General features: G+C 66.1%; 1 protein-coding gene across 1 annotated transcript; it reads right to left on the reverse strand.

The window, feature by feature from the left end:
• Positions 1-863: 863 nt before the first annotated feature.
• FGFRL1 (fibroblast growth factor receptor like 1) lies at positions 864-12,667 on the reverse strand. Its single transcript, XM_065878216.1, has 6 exons — positions 12,592-12,667; positions 3,443-3,715; positions 2,207-2,287; positions 1,814-2,098; positions 1,389-1,742; positions 864-1,294 (listed from the first exon to the last, which is right to left on the reverse strand). The coding sequence occupies exons 1-6, from the start codon at positions 12,665-12,667 to the stop codon at positions 864-866; spliced, it is 1,500 nt and encodes a 499-aa protein (XP_065734288.1).
• Positions 12,668-17,519: the final 4,852 nt, after the last annotated feature.

Consider the following 17,519-nt stretch of genomic DNA (forward strand, 5'->3'; position numbering starts at 1 on the left):
CCATCCGTCCTAGAAACAGGCACACGCACACGCACAGATGCAGACACAGGAAGAAACACCAGCTTAGAGGAAAGGATGCACATTTTCTTGTTTAACAAAATAAATTAAATATACGAAGCTTCAGCTCAAACTCTATATAAAATTACAGAGGCCTGGGGCCGCCACGGGTAGTGGGGTGATGGATGCCCGGTCCCGAGGTGGACATCCAGTGTGGCCAAAAGGCCAGGTGGGTCCTGGGCCTCAGGAGAGGCCAAGTCTCTGGGGCCCAGCCCTCCTTTCCTCATTATTAATATTATTATCTTAATTTCTTAAATATAAATATCAAGGGCCCCTTCTCTCTGGCAGTGGGACGGGAGGCACCCCCAGCCAGCTCCGGCCTCTCAGGACGGAGCCTAGGGCTGCTCCGCCGACCCCCCTGCCCAGGACACTGGTGGACTCCTGGACGCCCAGGACAGGTGGTGGCAAAAATAGCCTGGGCAGGGACACAGGCGGGCAGGCGTAGGGAAGGGGTCGGAGTTTTTGGTTTGCAAAGCCAGGGTGCCTCTCAGATCTGCTGCCAGGCCGGGGTGGGGGGGTGACCACGGCCCCCATGAAATCCTTATCACGGGGCCAAGGGATTCCTTCATGAGCTAGCCCATCGCTACATGCGCACTGCAGTTACAACACAGACCTTCCCAAAGGCTTTAGTCTGAGAGTGTGTGTGTGTGTGTGTGTGTGTGTGTGTAATTCTGTGTGTCCAGAGGTATGTCACGCGTGTGTGTGCGTCCAGGTGTGTGTGTGTCTCGTGTGGGGCGCCTCGCACCCGCAGCCCGTCCTCCTCTGTGGCCCCGCCCCGGGCCTCCGCAAGCCCACCCCGAGGCACCCTAGCACTGGTAGTGGATGTGTTGATGCTGGTGGACTTTGCCCTCCACGTGCGAGTGCGTGTGCGTGTGCGTGTCCGTGTAGAGTTTGGGGTAAAGCTTGGGGCCGGCGGCTGAGCCCGGGCCCAGCAGGTGCTGGGGGGCCGCCGGGGGCCCGAGTTCCTCACACAGCCCCACACCGGGGCCGGCACCGAGGGTGGGGGGTGCCGGCAGGTCCTTGTCCCCGCCGCGGTCGCGGGCCGTCGCGGGCGGGCGATGGGCAGGCACCGGAGGGGCAGGCACGGGCGCGCACGGCTTCTTCTTGGCCTGGCAGAGCCACAGGAGCACGGTGCCCAGGATGAACACGGCGCCGGCCGGGATGCCGATGACCACTGGCCACGGCAGGCTGGTGGTCGAGGACGAGGGGGCCACGGGCGGCCCTGGCGGCTTGGGGTCTGCAGGAGAAACCGAGGAGGGGGCGGGGAGGGGAGCGTCACGTGTGGGCGTGGCCCGGGCGGGGCGGGGCGGGGCAGGGCGGGGCCCACGCACCGGGCAGCACGGTCAGGAAGGCGCTGCGAAAGCTGTAGCCCATGGTGTTGGCGCCCAGGCAGATGTACATGCCCGCGTCGTCCTGGCGCGCGCGTGTGATGAGCAGCTTGTTGAGGTAGGAGCCGTCCGGCCGCGACCACACGTCACCCGTGGGCAGCACCACGAACTTCTGGCCGCCCACGTCGATGGTGGAGTTGTAGCGGCCCTCGGCGCCATACTCCACGCGCTTCAGCCACTGGATCACGGGCTTCACGTCGCTGCGCACTTTGCACTGGAAGGATGTCGTGCCTCCGAAGTCCACCGTCGTGTTCACGGGGTGCGTGCCCGTGAGGACAGGCTTGGAGCGCGTCCGCTCTGCGCAGGGACATGCGTTGGGCACAGCCCCCAGGCGCCAGCCCACCCCCACCCCCGGCCCCGGCACTCACGGATCACGTCCACCTTGTAGGTGGCGTTGATGGCGCCCGCGCGGTTCGACACGCGGCACGTGTACTTGCCGCTGTCCTCGGGGCGCAGGTTCTTCAGGCTCAGGGTCCACTTCTTCTTCCTGTGCTCACCAGCCTCCGGGCGCGTCAAGGCCTGGTCATCCTTCATCCACATGATGTCGGGCCGTGGGTGCCCACTGGCCACGCACTTGAGCCGCACGGAGCTGCCCACGGGCCGCGCAATCACCCGGCGCCTCATCTTGGAGGGCTGCGTGAAGCGGGGCCGGGCTGCGCGGGGTGCAGGGGAGTAGGCGGGGCATAGAAGTCAGCGGGCACTGGGGCGGAGGCACAGCCCCACCCCCCGACCAAGGTGGTGACGTCTGTCCCTGCGCTCACCCCACTGCTTGCTGGCTGGGTCTTCCTGGCCCCCGGAAGAGCCGTCGTGCCCCGGACTCTCCCTTCCTGGACTGGTGTCGTCTGCAGAGGGGAGGGTGCATGAGAGGGGCCTCGGCAGCCCCTGTAAGACCCCAGGACTGGCTCCCGGGCCCCAGCCTCAGGCCCAGCTGGGAAAGCTCTAGAAACGCCAACAGGAGGCCATGGGTGCACACCCACGTCTCAGAATCCCAGAGACAGCTGGGCCGGAGCCGCCCACCCGGCGCACTCCCTGGGTGCAGGTGACCCCGACAGGCGTGGGTGGGACGGAGATCTGGCTCCCCCACCCTGGCTCCGGGGGGTCTGCAGGGCCGGGGGGAGGTGGCGACCAGGCCCAGCCGGCAGCTGCAGTAACCCTAGCCCACATCAAGGGGCCGAGGGCTTGGTGAGCTGACATGGCTCGCATACCGCCTGGTCGTCCTGCCCTTTGAAAGGACGCTGCGGGGGACACCCACAGTATTCCCATTCCACAGCCCAGAGAAGGCCTGTGGGGCCTGAGAGGGGGGCGGCGTGCTGAGGAATGCCCCCCCCTCCCAGTGACAGCCGCCGCCTCCACGGCCCAGGACCAAGGCCAGGCGCTCGGACCCCACCCCGGAACCCGGTGGAGGGGTGCGTGGGTCAGGCTCCTCCTTTGTGCTGCCAGGGAGCCTGCCCCGAGGGACCCGCCCGGGAGCCCATGGGGGAGGGCCAGGCGCCAGCGCCTGGTACCAGCGAGTGGAGGGCGTGTTCCTGGGGGCGCCGCCCAGTCCCCAAGCCCGGGCCCCAGAGGCAGAGGAGAACAGAAGGCCCTTCCTGCCCAGCGGCCCCTCTGAACTCCGAAACCTGAGCCTCAAAGTCATGGCTGACACCAAGGCTGCCGGCCCGCCTGCCCCACCAGGCTGCCCTTCAGTGGGACCACCACCTGGGGCCCCCATACCCACCCCTGCCGCCACCCCAGCCAGCCCTGGCCCCCAGGTCAGCAGAACTTTGGGGGAGAAGGGGTCGGAAGGGGGACCCCAAGGTGAGGCCTGAGGGGGCGGGGCCCGGCCTGGGGGTGGTGTCCTGGGCTCAGAGGCCGGGAGGGGAGCAGGGCGGCTCTGGCCCTGGGGGCAGTGGGCCGAGCTCATGCAGGGTGAGGGGTGGGCACACAGGGTCTGCCTCCCCGCCGGAGCTGACGAGGCGCGAACAGCAAGGCCCCGCCCTGGCACGGCCAGCACTGACCCATCACGATGAGGGTGTAGTTGACGCTGAGGCTGCCGAAACCGTTGGTGGCCTTGCACACGTAGGCGCCGGCGTCCTCCCGTTCCACCTCCTTCACCTTCAGCCCCTGGGGCAGCACGCGGAAGCGGCTCCAGCCGCCGTGGATTGTCCGGCCGTCCTTGGTCCACATGGTCAGTGGCGGCGGGTCCCCCTCCACGGGGCACTGCAGCCGCACAGTGCGGCCCAGCCGGGCCACCTGCCGCGGGACTACCTTGTCCGCCATCCTCGGGGGGCCTGTGGGGGTCAGAGGGCTCGCTCAGGGAGGAGGGGACCGGCAGGTGGTCGGTCAGGGCCAAGGCAGGCGTGGGCACCGGGAGCCGGCCGAGGGCTGTCCCTGCTGGGCCCCCACCCCGGGACTCCACCCAGATACGCCTACCCAGCTCCCAGACCACAAGAGGCGGCGTTCACCCAGGGCCCACTGCACTCCCGCACGGGAGCCGGGATGCCGCTCGCCCAGGACGCGTGCCCACAGGCGAGCGAGGGCGGCCCCCACCGCCTCCCTGCAGGCACCCCGTCTGTTTGTGCGTGCAGGTGCGAGCACCCCTGCGTCTGGTGGCCCATGTCTGTGCCGTGTGTGCGTGGGCGGCATCAAACCAGGTCTGCCTGCCTGGACAAGAGCCTCCCTGCTGCCAGCCCGGCCATACCAGGTCACCAAGGCCCTGGAGTCAGAGGGCAAGCAGCTGGGCCTCCCAGCCCTGGGTGACCACCATCTGCCCTGGGAGAAGCCTGAGTCCCGGGCTGAGGCCGTGGTGCCCTTCACCAGCGGGAAGAAACCCATCCCCGTCCCCACCGGCCCGGGGCCACCCAGGGACAATGGGGATGACCAGGCCTAGAGGGCGCGAGAGACAGGCCAGCTGGGAAGGCCGCTGCGGACATCAGAGGGCTATGGAGCTATCTCCTGGTGGACCCTCAGTCCCCTCCCGCCGTGCCCCTGTGCCCGACGCCCTGAGCTGGGGCTGGTGTGCAGCCCCTACCGCGAGGGTGGAGGGCTCTTACATGGTCACCCACGGCCTCCCCGGACCAGGAGAGGCAGCCACGGGCACCCAGCTGCCCTTCCCAGGGGCTTGGCTGGGCCTGGCTCCCAGGACTCCACCCACCAGCCACTGGAAGGGGCACCCACCCCACACGGCAGCCACTCCAGGCCGTGAAGGCCACGCCCCGAGCCCTGGCCACACGGAGGTGCCGGGGGGCAGCTGCGCTGAGACGCTGTCGCTCCAGGGCTGAGAGCGGCATGTGTTTTTAATAACCAGCTGGTGTTTCTTCAACGTGCAATCGCCGCTGATTCTGTTGCTGCCTCGCAGCCGAAGTGCTCCTGCGGGTCCCCCAGAGGCTGTAGCTCCCAGGGGCTCACAGAGCACGGGCCCCCATCGCCTCCGCCTGGGGTGCGGACGGAGGGTAGGGGGCCGTCCCCGTTTGGATGTAGGGAGCTGACAGCCCAGGGCTCAGCTTCTCTGGGGCCGCAGGTGGGGAGGGTTCCCGAGTCTCTGATTCCAGGGGACTGGGGTGTGAGGGAGACAGAGACACTAGGCACCTTCCCTCTACAGCCTCCCCCCTCCACATCCTGCCCCATTCAGGTGGCCCCACCCCCTCCATGCTGCCCCTGGACAGTGGGCCATGCCAGAGGTGCCAGCCAGCCAGCCAGCCCTCTGGCTTCCCCTGATACCCACCTCTCCCTAATCACTCACTTGTCTCCAGGGCCCCCCAGGCACCTACCCAGCTCACAGTGGGAGAGGCTTCAGGGCCCCCAGACAAGTGGGCCTTCTGAGGCCCCCCAGGCCGCCCAGGGTCCGGGCCTCATTCCCAGGCAGACCCTGTCCACCACCTGTCACTGCCTGAAATTCCACCATTCACAGGGGCCTCCCAGGCTGCAGGACAAAAGGGCACCCCCCAGCCCTTCCCGGGCTGACACCTGGGTGCAAGCATCACACACACACAAGCACAGGCACACGGACCCACACATGTCCACACAGACACAGGCAATGGCCCGGAAAGCACGTGGGGAGGACGGTGCCCGCACGAGGAACAGCATCTCTCCCTGCTGGGGCTCCGCCTGTCCCAGCGGCATCGTGGGGGCACCGCTGGCGGCTGGTTCAACACCCCCGACCCCCGAATGAGCCCGCCTCAGTGGCAGAGAACGCGCCCGCCTGACATTGCGGCCCCTCCCTCTCCCACCCGCCAGAGGAAGCCTTGTTGGGGGGCACCTACTGGGTGGCAGGGACGCCACCCTCGGTGCTGCGGAGTGGAGGGACAGGGCCAAGTGACCGCCAGATGGGCCGGAAGTATGGCCCCGTGGGCCGGCCTGTGAGCAGTGAGGGGGACGAGGCAGCGCCCGTCCAGAGGCCCCGGCTGGAGCCAGCCTTGTCCTAAAGCAAACAGCCCCCCTCCCCTCTGTGGCCAGCCTCACCCCTCCCCACCCCCACCTGGGCTCCGGGGGACCCAGACACGAGGCCGGGGCCCTGCCCCCCACCCCAGCCTCTGCTAGAGACCCCCCAGCAGGCTCACCAGCGGGAGGCGTGGCCCGCCAGATTCCTGGGAGTTTTGGCCGCCAACACGGCTGCTGCAGCTCTGTATTAGGCCTGGGAAACACAAGCCCTGCTGTTCCACCTGGACAAGGCCTCCCACCCCTCAGCCACGGGGCAACTGAGGCCTGAGCTGGAGCCCCGCAGGCCCCTGGAGGGCGTGTGGGTGGGGGCAGCCGACGCAGCCTCAGCGCCTTCCCCGTGAGCACCTCCTCCAGGAAGCCCCAACCCTGCACCCCCCGGCAGTCACGGCCCGAGGAGGCTGCGGGCACAGGCAGGATGCACGTGACGCAGGCAGGGCAGACACGGGGCAAAGGCAGGCTGGGGCCGGGTCTCACCCCAAGAGGGGGCTGAACGTCAAGGTAGCGGGCAGGGAAGGTGTCGCCCCTTCCTCTCCTCCATCCTCCTCCACCCTCAGCTGTGAAAACATGGTCAGGAATGGGGGAACTGGGGGGGATGGGGGGCAGCCGCTCCAAGGGCCCCACAAACCCAGCTTGGATTCCCAGCTGCCATCCAGAGCTGCTGTCACACACAGACCCTGTCACACCGACCCCCAGATGCACACCCCAACAGTGGGTGCAGACTCCCTGCCACACACACCCCACCTCTGAGCGCTCCGGACGCCCAGGCCCACAGCCCCTCCCCCTGCCTGGCCAGAAGCACCGCTTTCCCCCGTTTAGTATAACAAGACCCGGCTGCAACCCCAGCTGATACCCCTCCTGCCCCGGGGCCCAGGGAGGCAAAGGTGCTGGCAGGAACAGTGAAGGGACCCCCAGCTGTGGCCCACCCCAGGCCCACCCCCCCGTACCCCCAAGCCGTCTTCACAGGCCCTCGGGGCCGCCCCGAAGCTCAGCACCCCACACCTCACTGCCCCGCGGCCTCCGCGCAGCGTGGCACACCTTCCCGACACCCCCTCCTCCCTCCCCGCCCCCAGGGGCACAGTGGCCTGCCCTGGCCACTCCATCTGGACCCACGCTGCCGCTCTGTTCACGCCGTGGCAGGGGTGAGAGGGTTCCCAAGTATCGGGCTGCACCCCTCCCCACCGCCCAGGGTGTTCTGTGGGCCCTGGCTTGCTGACCCCAAGCTCCCTTCAACAGGGGCCGGGCCAGACGTCGCCCCTCTTCCAGGGCCCATGTGTCAGAGACCAGCAGGGGCCACAGAGGCACTGGTGGTCTCAGCCGTCACCCCGTGAAGCCGCAAACACAGCTGAGGTTGAGGGTGCATGAAGCACCGGCCGGCTCGTCAGGGCAGCTCTGTCCCCCACAAGCCCTGCAAAGCCCCAGAAATTTCCAGCCTGGAAGGAATTCTCTGGCAGGGGGCGGGGGAGGTGGGGTAGCAGCGGGCTCTAACCAGCATGGGCCTGGCCGTGGGGTGAGGGCGGCCGGCCAGGAGCCACCGTCCTGCTGTTCAGGACAAGCTAAGTGAGAGGCGTGGAGAGGGACGCTGGGCCCCGGCTGGGGGGCCGGAAGGGGGCAGGTCCACCCGGCCTGCCTGGGTACCTGACGCCAGACAGGGCAGGTAGGCACGCTCTGGGGGGAGCGGGCGCCCAAGGTGTCCCTCACAGTGGGGACCGGGTGCAGCAGGGTGAGCTGGGAAGGCCGCAGGGCCAGCACCCTCCCCAAGAAGGCGAGGCCTGGGGGGGAAGGACAGGAACACCCCGGGGCGGGGGCACAGGAGAGGCCCACCCCAGGGCTGCCACGAGGGGGGCAGGCTCGGCACACGCGCACACCCACACTTGCGTACAGGCTCCCGGTCAACAGCCGGCCCAGGGCGGCCCCGGGGGCTGGACCCACGGGATCTGTGGTGGAACTGGTAGGACCCGCAGGACAGGTGGTTGCCCCAGAAACCAGGCCATTCTGGGCGTGGCAAAGGGACGGCCTGACCCACCGAGCAAGCTGCCGGGAGCGTCCCCTCCACCGGCTGCCCAGCCGCGCACCAGGGGGCGGGAAGACCGGGGGCCTCCAGGTCTGTCCTCGTCTCTGGAGGCCCCCAGATGGACCTCCAGTGGCCACCCAGCTTCAGGGCTCCTCGGCCTAACCCTCACCACCCCCAGGACCGACAAGTGAGGCCCAGAGCATCATCCTGACAGAGCCACTTCCCTCGGGGGGGACCCATGTGAGCTGCCCACGGGACAGTGACCAGAAAGCACCCAGACCCACCGCCCGGGCCTCCCCAAGGGACTCAGCTGGACACCGGGCAGCCCCGTCGGGTGTCCAGATCTCACTAGGCCCACCAGACTCAACGCTGTCTCACCCCAACCCTGCCCACCCCGCCATCCACCCCCACCTCACCAACGTCACTTGACCCAGACCCTCTCCCAGCTGCCAAAGGACCGAGAAAGCCCTTGTCCAGTGAGGCCTCCCACACCTGCCGGCACCGGACCCAGAGCACAGGGTAACGTGCCGCGGGGCCCAGACCACCCCAGGGGCCCTGCCCCAGGGGGCCCCGATCCAGGTACCAGAGTCACCCCGGAGGGTGTGAGCCTGGAGCCCCTGGGCATTTAAGCAGAACCTCGAGGGTGAGGGCGATGGCTATGGCAGCAGAAGACCCAACGCACCCAGCAGCCTGGCCTGCGCGACCCCAGGCCAGAGCCCCTGCCTCCCACCCGCACCTGCTCCACGACAGCCCACGCCCACGGCGGGCTTCTTGAGGCGAGGACTGAGGCCACGGGGCCTGAGCAGGCCAGCCCAGACTAGGCGCCCCCAGGCCCCCAGAGGCCACGGGGCAGGCCACCTGGCCCTCAAGGCGCACACGCTGTCGGGCTGAGCTCCAGAGTCAGCCCCAGGCCCCGCCGGAACCCGGAGAGGCTGCTGCACAAGTGCAGAGGGCAGCCCCAAAGCCACCGGCAGTGGCCCTGGACCAGGAGAGCGCGCTCCGCAGGCCCCGGCTCCTCCAGGCTCAGGATCACGGGAGCCCGAGGAGGTCCCTCCGCCCCGCCTGCTGCCCCAGGTCCCGTTATTCACTCCTCAGCCACTCAGCAGCGCACAGCTTGTGTAAATCTCTCATGAAATAAACTCCCCGGCAGGAAGAAAAGCAATTGTGTTTCCTGCCAAGATGGGAAATCCTGGATTTCAGCAGCCCTTAGGCTGGAGCAACTCCTGCAGTGCTTCAGGGACAGCTCCTAGAAACCCCACCCTGGGCCAGTTCTCCTCAAGGGGGCCAGTCTGCGCTGGATGCGGGGGGTAGGCACCTACCCCACCCCCTGCCTGCCTCCAGGCCCCGCCCCCAGCCACTCAGTTCGGGCACAGGGTGTGGATGGAGGCCCCGGGACTCCTCGCTGGAGCCAGGAAGGCTGGCCACAATGTCCTGGTGGAAAAGCCCCCAGGACACCCCCTCAGCTGACCAGCCTCTCAGCCCAGCCCTTCCCCACTCAAGGCCCCTACCCCACTACACCAAGGCGCCCGTGTCCACCGGATGTCCACTCTGGCGCTGGTGAGCTGCTCACCTCTGCCCACAACATCCCCCCAGCTGGAGGCCTGTCCTTGCCTACCCTGACCAGCACCCACCTCTCCTTCCAGGCCCCGGGGTGACGCCCACGCCTCTGCGTTCCACCTCCCTCCAGTGGACCCCGGGCTGCGACCCCACCTGAGGTAGCCCAGGTGGCCCCTGCCCTCCTGGGCCCCGAGAGAAGCGAGGCTGGGACTGACCAGGAGCGCCCGGTGGCCACCACTAGGAAGAGCGGGTGATGGGCAAGGTAGGTGGGGCCACACTGGCTGCAGCGTCGCTGAGGTCTGGGGACGGTGGCACGGGCACGGGCACGTCTTCCTTGCACATGCTGCCCTGCCGACGGAGGCTGTCACCTGGACGCACCAGGGCTGCAGTCACCAGGCGAGGCACAGCATGGGGCAAAGGAGGCCAACGTGGATGGCCACACAGCGGGGAGGCGGCCACAGCCCGTCTCCCCCAGCACGTCAGCGAGCCCGAGCCGCCCAGGTGATCGGAGGCTGAGGCTGCTGCTGGGGAAAACCAACATGACCACGTTAGGGCCGTGGAGCCGGGCGGGAGCCGGGGGCCCACTGATCCCCCCACAATGGAGACAGAGGCTGCGGGCAGCCCAGGCTCAGCCTGGCCCAGCCAAAGGCCACTTTGTTTGGCTCCCTCCTCCCCCCAAGAGGAGACAGTGATTTATTTTCCCTTCCAGGAGTGGGGCCCAAGACAAGACGTAAATGGGGCCGCTGGCCCACATCCCCAGCTCACAGAGCCTGGGCCGGGCTCCCACAAGTCCACCTCAGCCCTGGCCGCGCACTGGCCAGCACGGCCTGCAGGGACCTAGAGGGGAGGAGAAGGCCCCCCGCAGCCTGGCCAGAGGCCGAGGTCAGACAACGCACACGCACACGCCACAGCCGCCCTGACGGCCACACGCTTCGCCAGCGACTCACACACCCCAGCAGACCCTTCGCACCACAGCCCCAAGGCAGGGCAGCCCCAAGTCCTCTCCATCCCGTGGGAGGTAGGGCACCCGGGCACGCCGGCCAGGTCCAGGGGACAGGGAGGGGCCTCCAGGGCTGGCTGCTCAGAGACCGTCCACTGCACCACCATCCTCAGAGAAGTTCACACGTGGCACTTCTCAGAAAGCCCTGAAATGACTTCTTCCAAAGTAATTTGTAAAAGGTATTTCATTCGGAACCTCTCAGAGCTCCCACTGTGAGAAATAAAATGGAAATGGAGAAAGCCAACTTCTTTTTTCAAATTTGAAAAAAGAAAAAAAAAAAACAGTTTAAGACAAACCCACCAAGATTGTGAAACTTTGGGAAAAGGGGAACTTTAAAAATATGATTGGAGTCTAGAAATGTACCGATTCCAGAAATTGTGACACCACGGGGAAAACGGCTTTCAGAAAACCACCCAAACTCTCTCTGCGCTGGCTCGTCAGCCTAAAGGAGGTCCACGCTCAGGCTATTCACTCGCCAAGTGGGAAGGGCCTGAAACGACTCTGCCCTCCAGTCCAGGCCTGGCGGAGAAGCCAGCACAATTCAGGAAGAGCACTGGCCCCGCACCCCCAAAACCACAGAGGCCCTTGCCTTTGGAAAGGGGCTCCCACCCCCTACTGCCACCAGGGCCCTCACCATGCAGCCCAAGGCCTCAGCCAAGGGGCACAGAGCAGGGTGTGGTCCCTCTGGGACCCCTCGGCGCCGGGGCAGGCCCTACCGCCCACTGCCATCCACGGCCCGCTGCCACCCGCCATTCCACCTCCGGCTCCAGCCAACGACCAGGCCAGGCCAGTGGCCTCCAGAGCCTCCCTGGCCAAGTGGCCAGAGGACAGGCAGGTGCGTGGATAGGGGAGTCCAAGCAGATAAAAGAGCAATCAGAGTCCAGGCCGCTGGCCACCGGCAGAGGGGGGGCCTTGCTGGGCATGACCTGAGTGTCCGCAGTACCCTGGACACTGCCCGTCCCAGCCACGCCTGGGCAGCCCCCACCCTCAAGCGAGCCAGCCAGTCCCTGGCGGGGCAGGCGGGGCCGGGGGGGGGTGGGGTGGGTACTGTGGCATGAGGCCCACCTGGGCCGCCGCCCGCCACCCCACACCCGAACGTGGCCATATAAGGCCGGGTTGGTCTCAGTGCGCCCGCTGGGCGGCAGCGGCACGGGGGAGGGGTGCGAAGCCTCAGAGGACTGGTAGACAGGGCAAGGACGATCCTGAGTGGTCAACACACCCAAAGGGCTGGCCTGGCCGCAGGTCCCGCCTAGCTGAGGGAGGCCAGCACTGAGCATGGCGGTGGGAGTCTGCGGGCACGCATCACCCATTAGCCAAGGACGCCCCTTGCTGGGGCTGGTTGCGGGGGCAGGGGTCCCTCCGGAGGCATCTGGGCCTGCCCGCTTGCACAGCAGGTGTGTGAGCCCACGTCCAGGCCCTGGTGTGGTGCACGCTGAGAGACGTAGTGTGTAGCTGGAAGTAGGTGGTCTCAGGGTCTGCATTAAGACAGGCCCCTACCCTCCACCATGCAGTGACCCTATGCACTGGGCACTCAGTCTCCCAGCCCCCACCCTGTACCTTCCTAGAGATGGGCAGGCTTAGGGCACAGGGCTGGGTCATTAGTCCCAGAGGCCAAGAATGTCCCCACTGTCCCCACACCCAACCCTGGCCACCAGGGGGATCTCTGCAGGTTCCCAGGGGCCTAATGGGGTCCAATGTGGCCAAACAGCCCATCACTCATGAATCCGCCGTGAGCAGCTGCCCGCAACTGCAGGGATGTGTGTGTAGATGTGTGCGTATGTCCTGAGGGGAATTGGGGCCAGAGCCCACCCGGCCAGCAGGTGTGGGTCCCCACGGATGAGCTGGGGGTGCCCTGAGAGTGAGGGGTAACCCTGTGGGAGAGCTGGAGGGGCCTCATGGGTGAGATGGGGATGCCCCATAGGTGAGGGGTGCCCCACAGGTAGCTGGGGAGTCACGTGGGTGAGGGGGGCCCGCGGGTGACCTGGAGTGTCCCATGGGTGCATCGCGGCTCCCCACGGGTGAAGGGCGGGCAGAGCCGGACCAGCAGGGGCGGGGCGCAGGCACGCGCGCCAGGCGGGCACTGTGGCAGGGTTCAGGGCCGGAGGGAAAGGGGCGGCGCTGGCGGAGGCCGGGGCGCCGGGCTGGGCGCCAGCACTCACCTCGGGCGGCGGTGGCCGGCGGGAGGGCCCCCAGCAGCAGCAGCAGCGGCAGCACCAACGCGGGGCTCGGCGTCATCTCGGCCAGTGCGGACCTGGGGTGTATTCGGAGGCCGGTCACTGCGTGGGGGTGGGGGTCGCCCCGCCCCCCGCCTTGGGCCCCGGAGCCGCCCGCACCCCAGCCCTGGGTCGCGGGGACCGGGGTGCGGGCCGCCCCGCCTTCCCTGCCGCGCTCCGGGCGGAGGAAGCGGCGGCGGGGGAACCGTGGTTATCAAAGGCAGACAAAGGGTTTACACTAATTACCGACCTCCCCCGCCCCCCCTCCAAACACCGTCTGGATTCCTGGCTCTTGTAACTCGGGCCCTGCCCGCGGGACACACAACACCGGCGGCCCCGCAGATAATCGCCTGCGCCATTAGCGGACAAATTTGCGTTGGGGGGGCCCACGTGGGGTACAGGGGCGGGGGCGGGGCACTGGCAGGACCTCGGGCCAGGCGGGAGCGGCGGCGGCGCGTGCCGGTGCCGGCGGCTCCCCACCGCAGAGCGGGAACCCGGACGCTCTCAGCCCGGGCCCGGGCCCCCGCCCCCGGCCCCGGCCCCCGGCCCTCCCAAGTCGGCCCGCCCAGTCTGCCCCGGGGATCGCGGGCGCGCGGAGGGGCTCACCTCGGCGGTGCTCGCGGGCGGCGGGGCTCAGGGCCGGGCCCGCGGGGCGCGCTGCGCGGTCATCGCCGCCCCGGGCGCCGCACCCCGCCGCCCCGCGCCCCCGGGCCCGGCCTCGGGACGGGGCGGCGCTACCTGGGCGCGGGCGGCTCGGGTCGGGGCCGGGGCGGGGGCCGGGGGCTGGGGCCTGGGGGCGGGGCGGGCGTCGGGGTCGGTCCGGGGGCCGGGGCCGGGGTCCCGGGGCGGCGGGGCGAGGGGCCCGGGGCGCCGCGCCGCGAGGCGTCCTTCCCTGCGGGGCTTTGTCAACTCTCCCGGAGCGAGCGCCGAGCCCGCCGCGCGCCCCGCCCCGACACAACTTCCTGCCAATCGGCACGCCGAGGCCGCCGTGTCCCGCCCCCTTGTCCCGCCCATCTCCCCGCCCCTCACCCCGCCCCGCGCCCGAACTTTTCGCCAATCGGCGTGCGCGCCCTCCCCGCCCGCCTGGCTCCCCGCCTTAACCCTCGCGGTGCGGGCGGCCCGCGGGCGGGTCGGCTCCCCGGGGCGCTGCCCCGCCCCCGCCCCGCCCCGCCCCGGCCGGCCCCTGGCCCAGCCACGCCCCCGCAGGCCCGCCCCTAGCCCCGCCCCCAGCCTGTTCCCACCCTCCCCAGACAGGTCCAACACACCGCGCCCCTTCACGGTCATCCGCCTAGCCCCGCCCAGGCCCAGCCCAGCTTTGCGCACCTCCAGGTCCCGCGGCGTCCACCTCACAGCTGCACCCGTTGGCGCCCGTGTTGGAGCACACAACTTCAGGCCACCAACACCCCGCGCACCTCCAGAGCTGGCCCTGATCGAGCCCCAGCTGGGCCGTCAGGGCTCCGAGGTCTGAGCCCCCGGTTGTCGTGGGAGCGGAGGGGAGATCCAAGACCCCGCTCTGGCCCCAAGAGACTCCAGGGTGGGCCAAGTCGCAGGTGATGTGGGGTACTGAGGTCCTGTGCAGATGAAGAAACGCAGGCACAGAGAAGTCAGGTAATTTACCCAAGATTTCCCAGGCAGCACTTGGCATGCCCAGGACTGGAACCGCACGCTGCAGAATCCAGCTCTCCTGTGGATCTTTCTCCACACTGCCCCACTGCCCTTCCCTTTCCTGTTCAGCAACGTGCACACACTGGCTCCCGTGCCTCCCCTATTTCCATCCATCAGGGTCTTCCAGAGCAACCCCCATCCTCTCTGGCCTGAATCAGTGGGCCAGGCTCCTCTGGCTTCCCCTCCACTGTCACATCTCTGGAACGGAGAATCATCATTTAAAACACAGCCTTGACAGGTCTCTGGCTCCCCAGTGCCCTCAACACAAACCCCACCACCCTTGAGACCCTGGATGCCTGGGTCCTGTCCAGCTCCCACCCCCACCCCCACCCCCTGCAGCCCTCCCTCCATCCCCTCTGGACCTTTGCCCATGCTACTCCCTCAGGAACCCTGCCTGGAACAGCCTCTCTCCTCTCAGGAGTTCCCTCTCCCAGGAAGCCTTCAGGGAACACTGGAACTGGAGAGGCCTTGCAGGTCCGAATCGCCAGGGCAGAGGAGAGCTGGGTGAGGGTGTGAGCCATCAGGGTTTGGGGCCCGGTGAGACACCGGCTTCGCACCTCTTCCAAGCCAGTGAGAAGGTGGTTCCCAAATCCTGTCTCTGGGCCCGGATGGGCACCTCGTGGGAGGGTGGTGGTGAACCAGGCCCGCCCCCATCCTGCCTGCACGCGGGGTGAAGGCCCAGACGTTGACAGACCCGAGTAGCCCTCCTGCACTTGGAGTCAGGCCCCGCAGCGAGAAGGAAGCCAGGAGAGCGGGTTCAGTGCCCACCTAAGGACTGTGCCAGCGGCGCTGGGGGTCACAGACAGGTGCTCTGGGACAAAACGGGCATGTGGGGGAAGAGGTCCGGGGCTAGTGGCGGGCTGCGCGGGCAGGGTTATGAGGAGACGCCACCGGGGCGTGAAGAGCTGCGGCAGGTGGGAGGCTGCCAGGGGCAGCTGTGTGAAAGGTGGCTCTGAAGCGGGGTGGGGGGTGGGGTCGGAAACAGGAAGCGGGCCGAGGGCGAGGCGGCCCTGCGCCGGTGTGCGGGATGAGGTGGGCCGTGGGGAGGCGTGTCCGCCAGGTTAGCAGCGCCAGGTGGGGGCGGCAATCCCTGCTGGCGGGCGAGGGGCCGTGGCCTGGTGTGCGCGTGGGAAGTGGCGCGTCCCGGGCGGGGCTCACCTCCCTGAGCGGGGACGCGCTGCCCCCTGGCGGAGGCTCGGAGCGTGGCGGCCCCCGAGGCCGCCCGGCTCCCCTCCCTCCCTCCCTGGGACCCGCGGCCGCCTCTCCGTGCAGGACGCGGTGCTCCCCACGGCGGCGCCAGGCCAGCCTGAGCGCATCTCCAAAGCCTCCTCCTCCACGAAACCCTCCCACCAGCGGGCTCGCACTTCCCCTTCATGACAATGGGCCCGGAATACGCAACCTGTTCAAACACTGTCCTTTTAACCTCCCGGTCTCAATCCTCCCGTCTGCAATCAGACCCCATGGAATTATCCTGGGGATTGCAAGAGTTTCTGTCTCCCACCTGCCGGACACAGCGAGCCCCAAGAAGTATTTATCTGCTCTTCATACAATCGTCAGTCAACCACGAGAAGCTGAGCCCTGGCTCTGTGCGAGACCGGGACGGGTGAGGGTGGGCAAGGAGGGCGTGTCCGCAGCCCTGAAAGAGGAGGCATCTTAGTAGCAGGTGTAGGGACTGAGAGAAACGCCTCTAATGATGGAAAGTGCTTGCCAGGGAAATGAAGCCCCTGACATACAGGCTTCTGCTTCTGCTCCAGATGAAATGACAGAGACCAGATTTACATGCTCTCCGCATGTTAAAAAATAAAAAAATTCAGAGATAAATACATGTGAAAAGCAGCAGCTTTTTTTTTTTTTCACGCAACAGGAGACAGCGATCCTTGCGAGATGGCAAACAAATGAAGGGAGACAAATAGTCCCTGCTCCCCCCTGCAGTTTCCAGGGCACAGTGCCGGCAGTGGGGACCCAGGCAGAGCCCAGAGGGAGGGGGAGTCCCGGGAGGGCAAGACGGCTGGGGTTCACAGGGCAGAGTCCTGGAGAGAGCTGTGCAGACAGGTAGCCCCAGAGGCCCGCAGAGAGTCACCCTCGAGGCTTCAGCGGAGTACAGATCAGTCCAGAAGTGAACAGGAACCGTCCAAGGCTGGGGAAAAACCACCCAGAAGGATGGGAGCCCACAGGGCAGGAACACAGTGCCTGCATTCAACAGCTAGAGCTGAGAACCTAGTAATTCAAGTGGTGTCAGAGTAGAAAGAAGGGGCTTGCCTCAGTAGAAGGGAAAAATCAACTCTAAACTAAATGCATTTCTGGTCCTGCCCAGCAAAGCTTAAAAACAAGACCTAAAGGATCACACAGTTTCCAAGTCACTTAACTGTGTCCCAGAAACAAATGCAAGAATATTTACAGGAATACAAAACTATCCAGCACCCAATAAGGTAGAACACACAATGTCTGACATCCAACCAAATATTATTAGGCATGAAAAGAAGCAGAAAATGATAACCTGGACTGAGGGGAGAAAAATAATCAAAAAGAACCCAGAAATGACAAAAACAATAGAATTAGTGGACGAGAACAGCATGCACACTTCCTGTGACTATATTCCACGTACGCAAGATGCCAGTGGCAAGGCTAAGTACGTTAAGTAGAGACATGGAATATTTTTCTAAAGCCTCCAACTGAACTCCAGGGAGGAGAATCAAAACATCAGATACAGAATACACTGAACAGGATCAAGGGAACACTGTGAAAGAAAAGGTTGTGAACTTGAAGGCAGAGCTATAGAAACTTTGCAAATGAAACACAGAGAGAAAAATGACTGAAAGAAAGGAACAAAGCATCCGTGAGTTGGGGGACAGCTTCAGGTAGTGAAATACACCTGGAACCGGAGCCCGAAGGGAGAGGACACAGAGGTGGAAAAGAAAGAATATTTTAAGAAAAAGTGGCCAGAATTTTTCAAAATGCAGTGAAAGACATAAACCCACAGTTCCCCAAAGCTCGACAAAATTCAAGCACAAGAAGCATGAAGTAAACTACACCAAGGACCGTCCTCCTCAACATGCAGAAAACCAGTTCTAAAGAGAATAGCTTAAAAGCATCCAGAGAAAAAAGGCACATTTTTATACAGGAACAAAGAAAATGGTGATTGGTTGATGTCTTGAATGAAAACAATGCACCCAAGAAGACAGTGGAGCAGTATCTTTAAAATGCAAGAA

This window comes from Phocoena phocoena, chromosome 5, assembly GCF_963924675.1.
Source record: "Phocoena phocoena chromosome 5, mPhoPho1.1, whole genome shotgun sequence".
Lineage (NCBI taxonomy): Eukaryota > Metazoa > Chordata > Mammalia > Artiodactyla > Phocoenidae > Phocoena > Phocoena phocoena.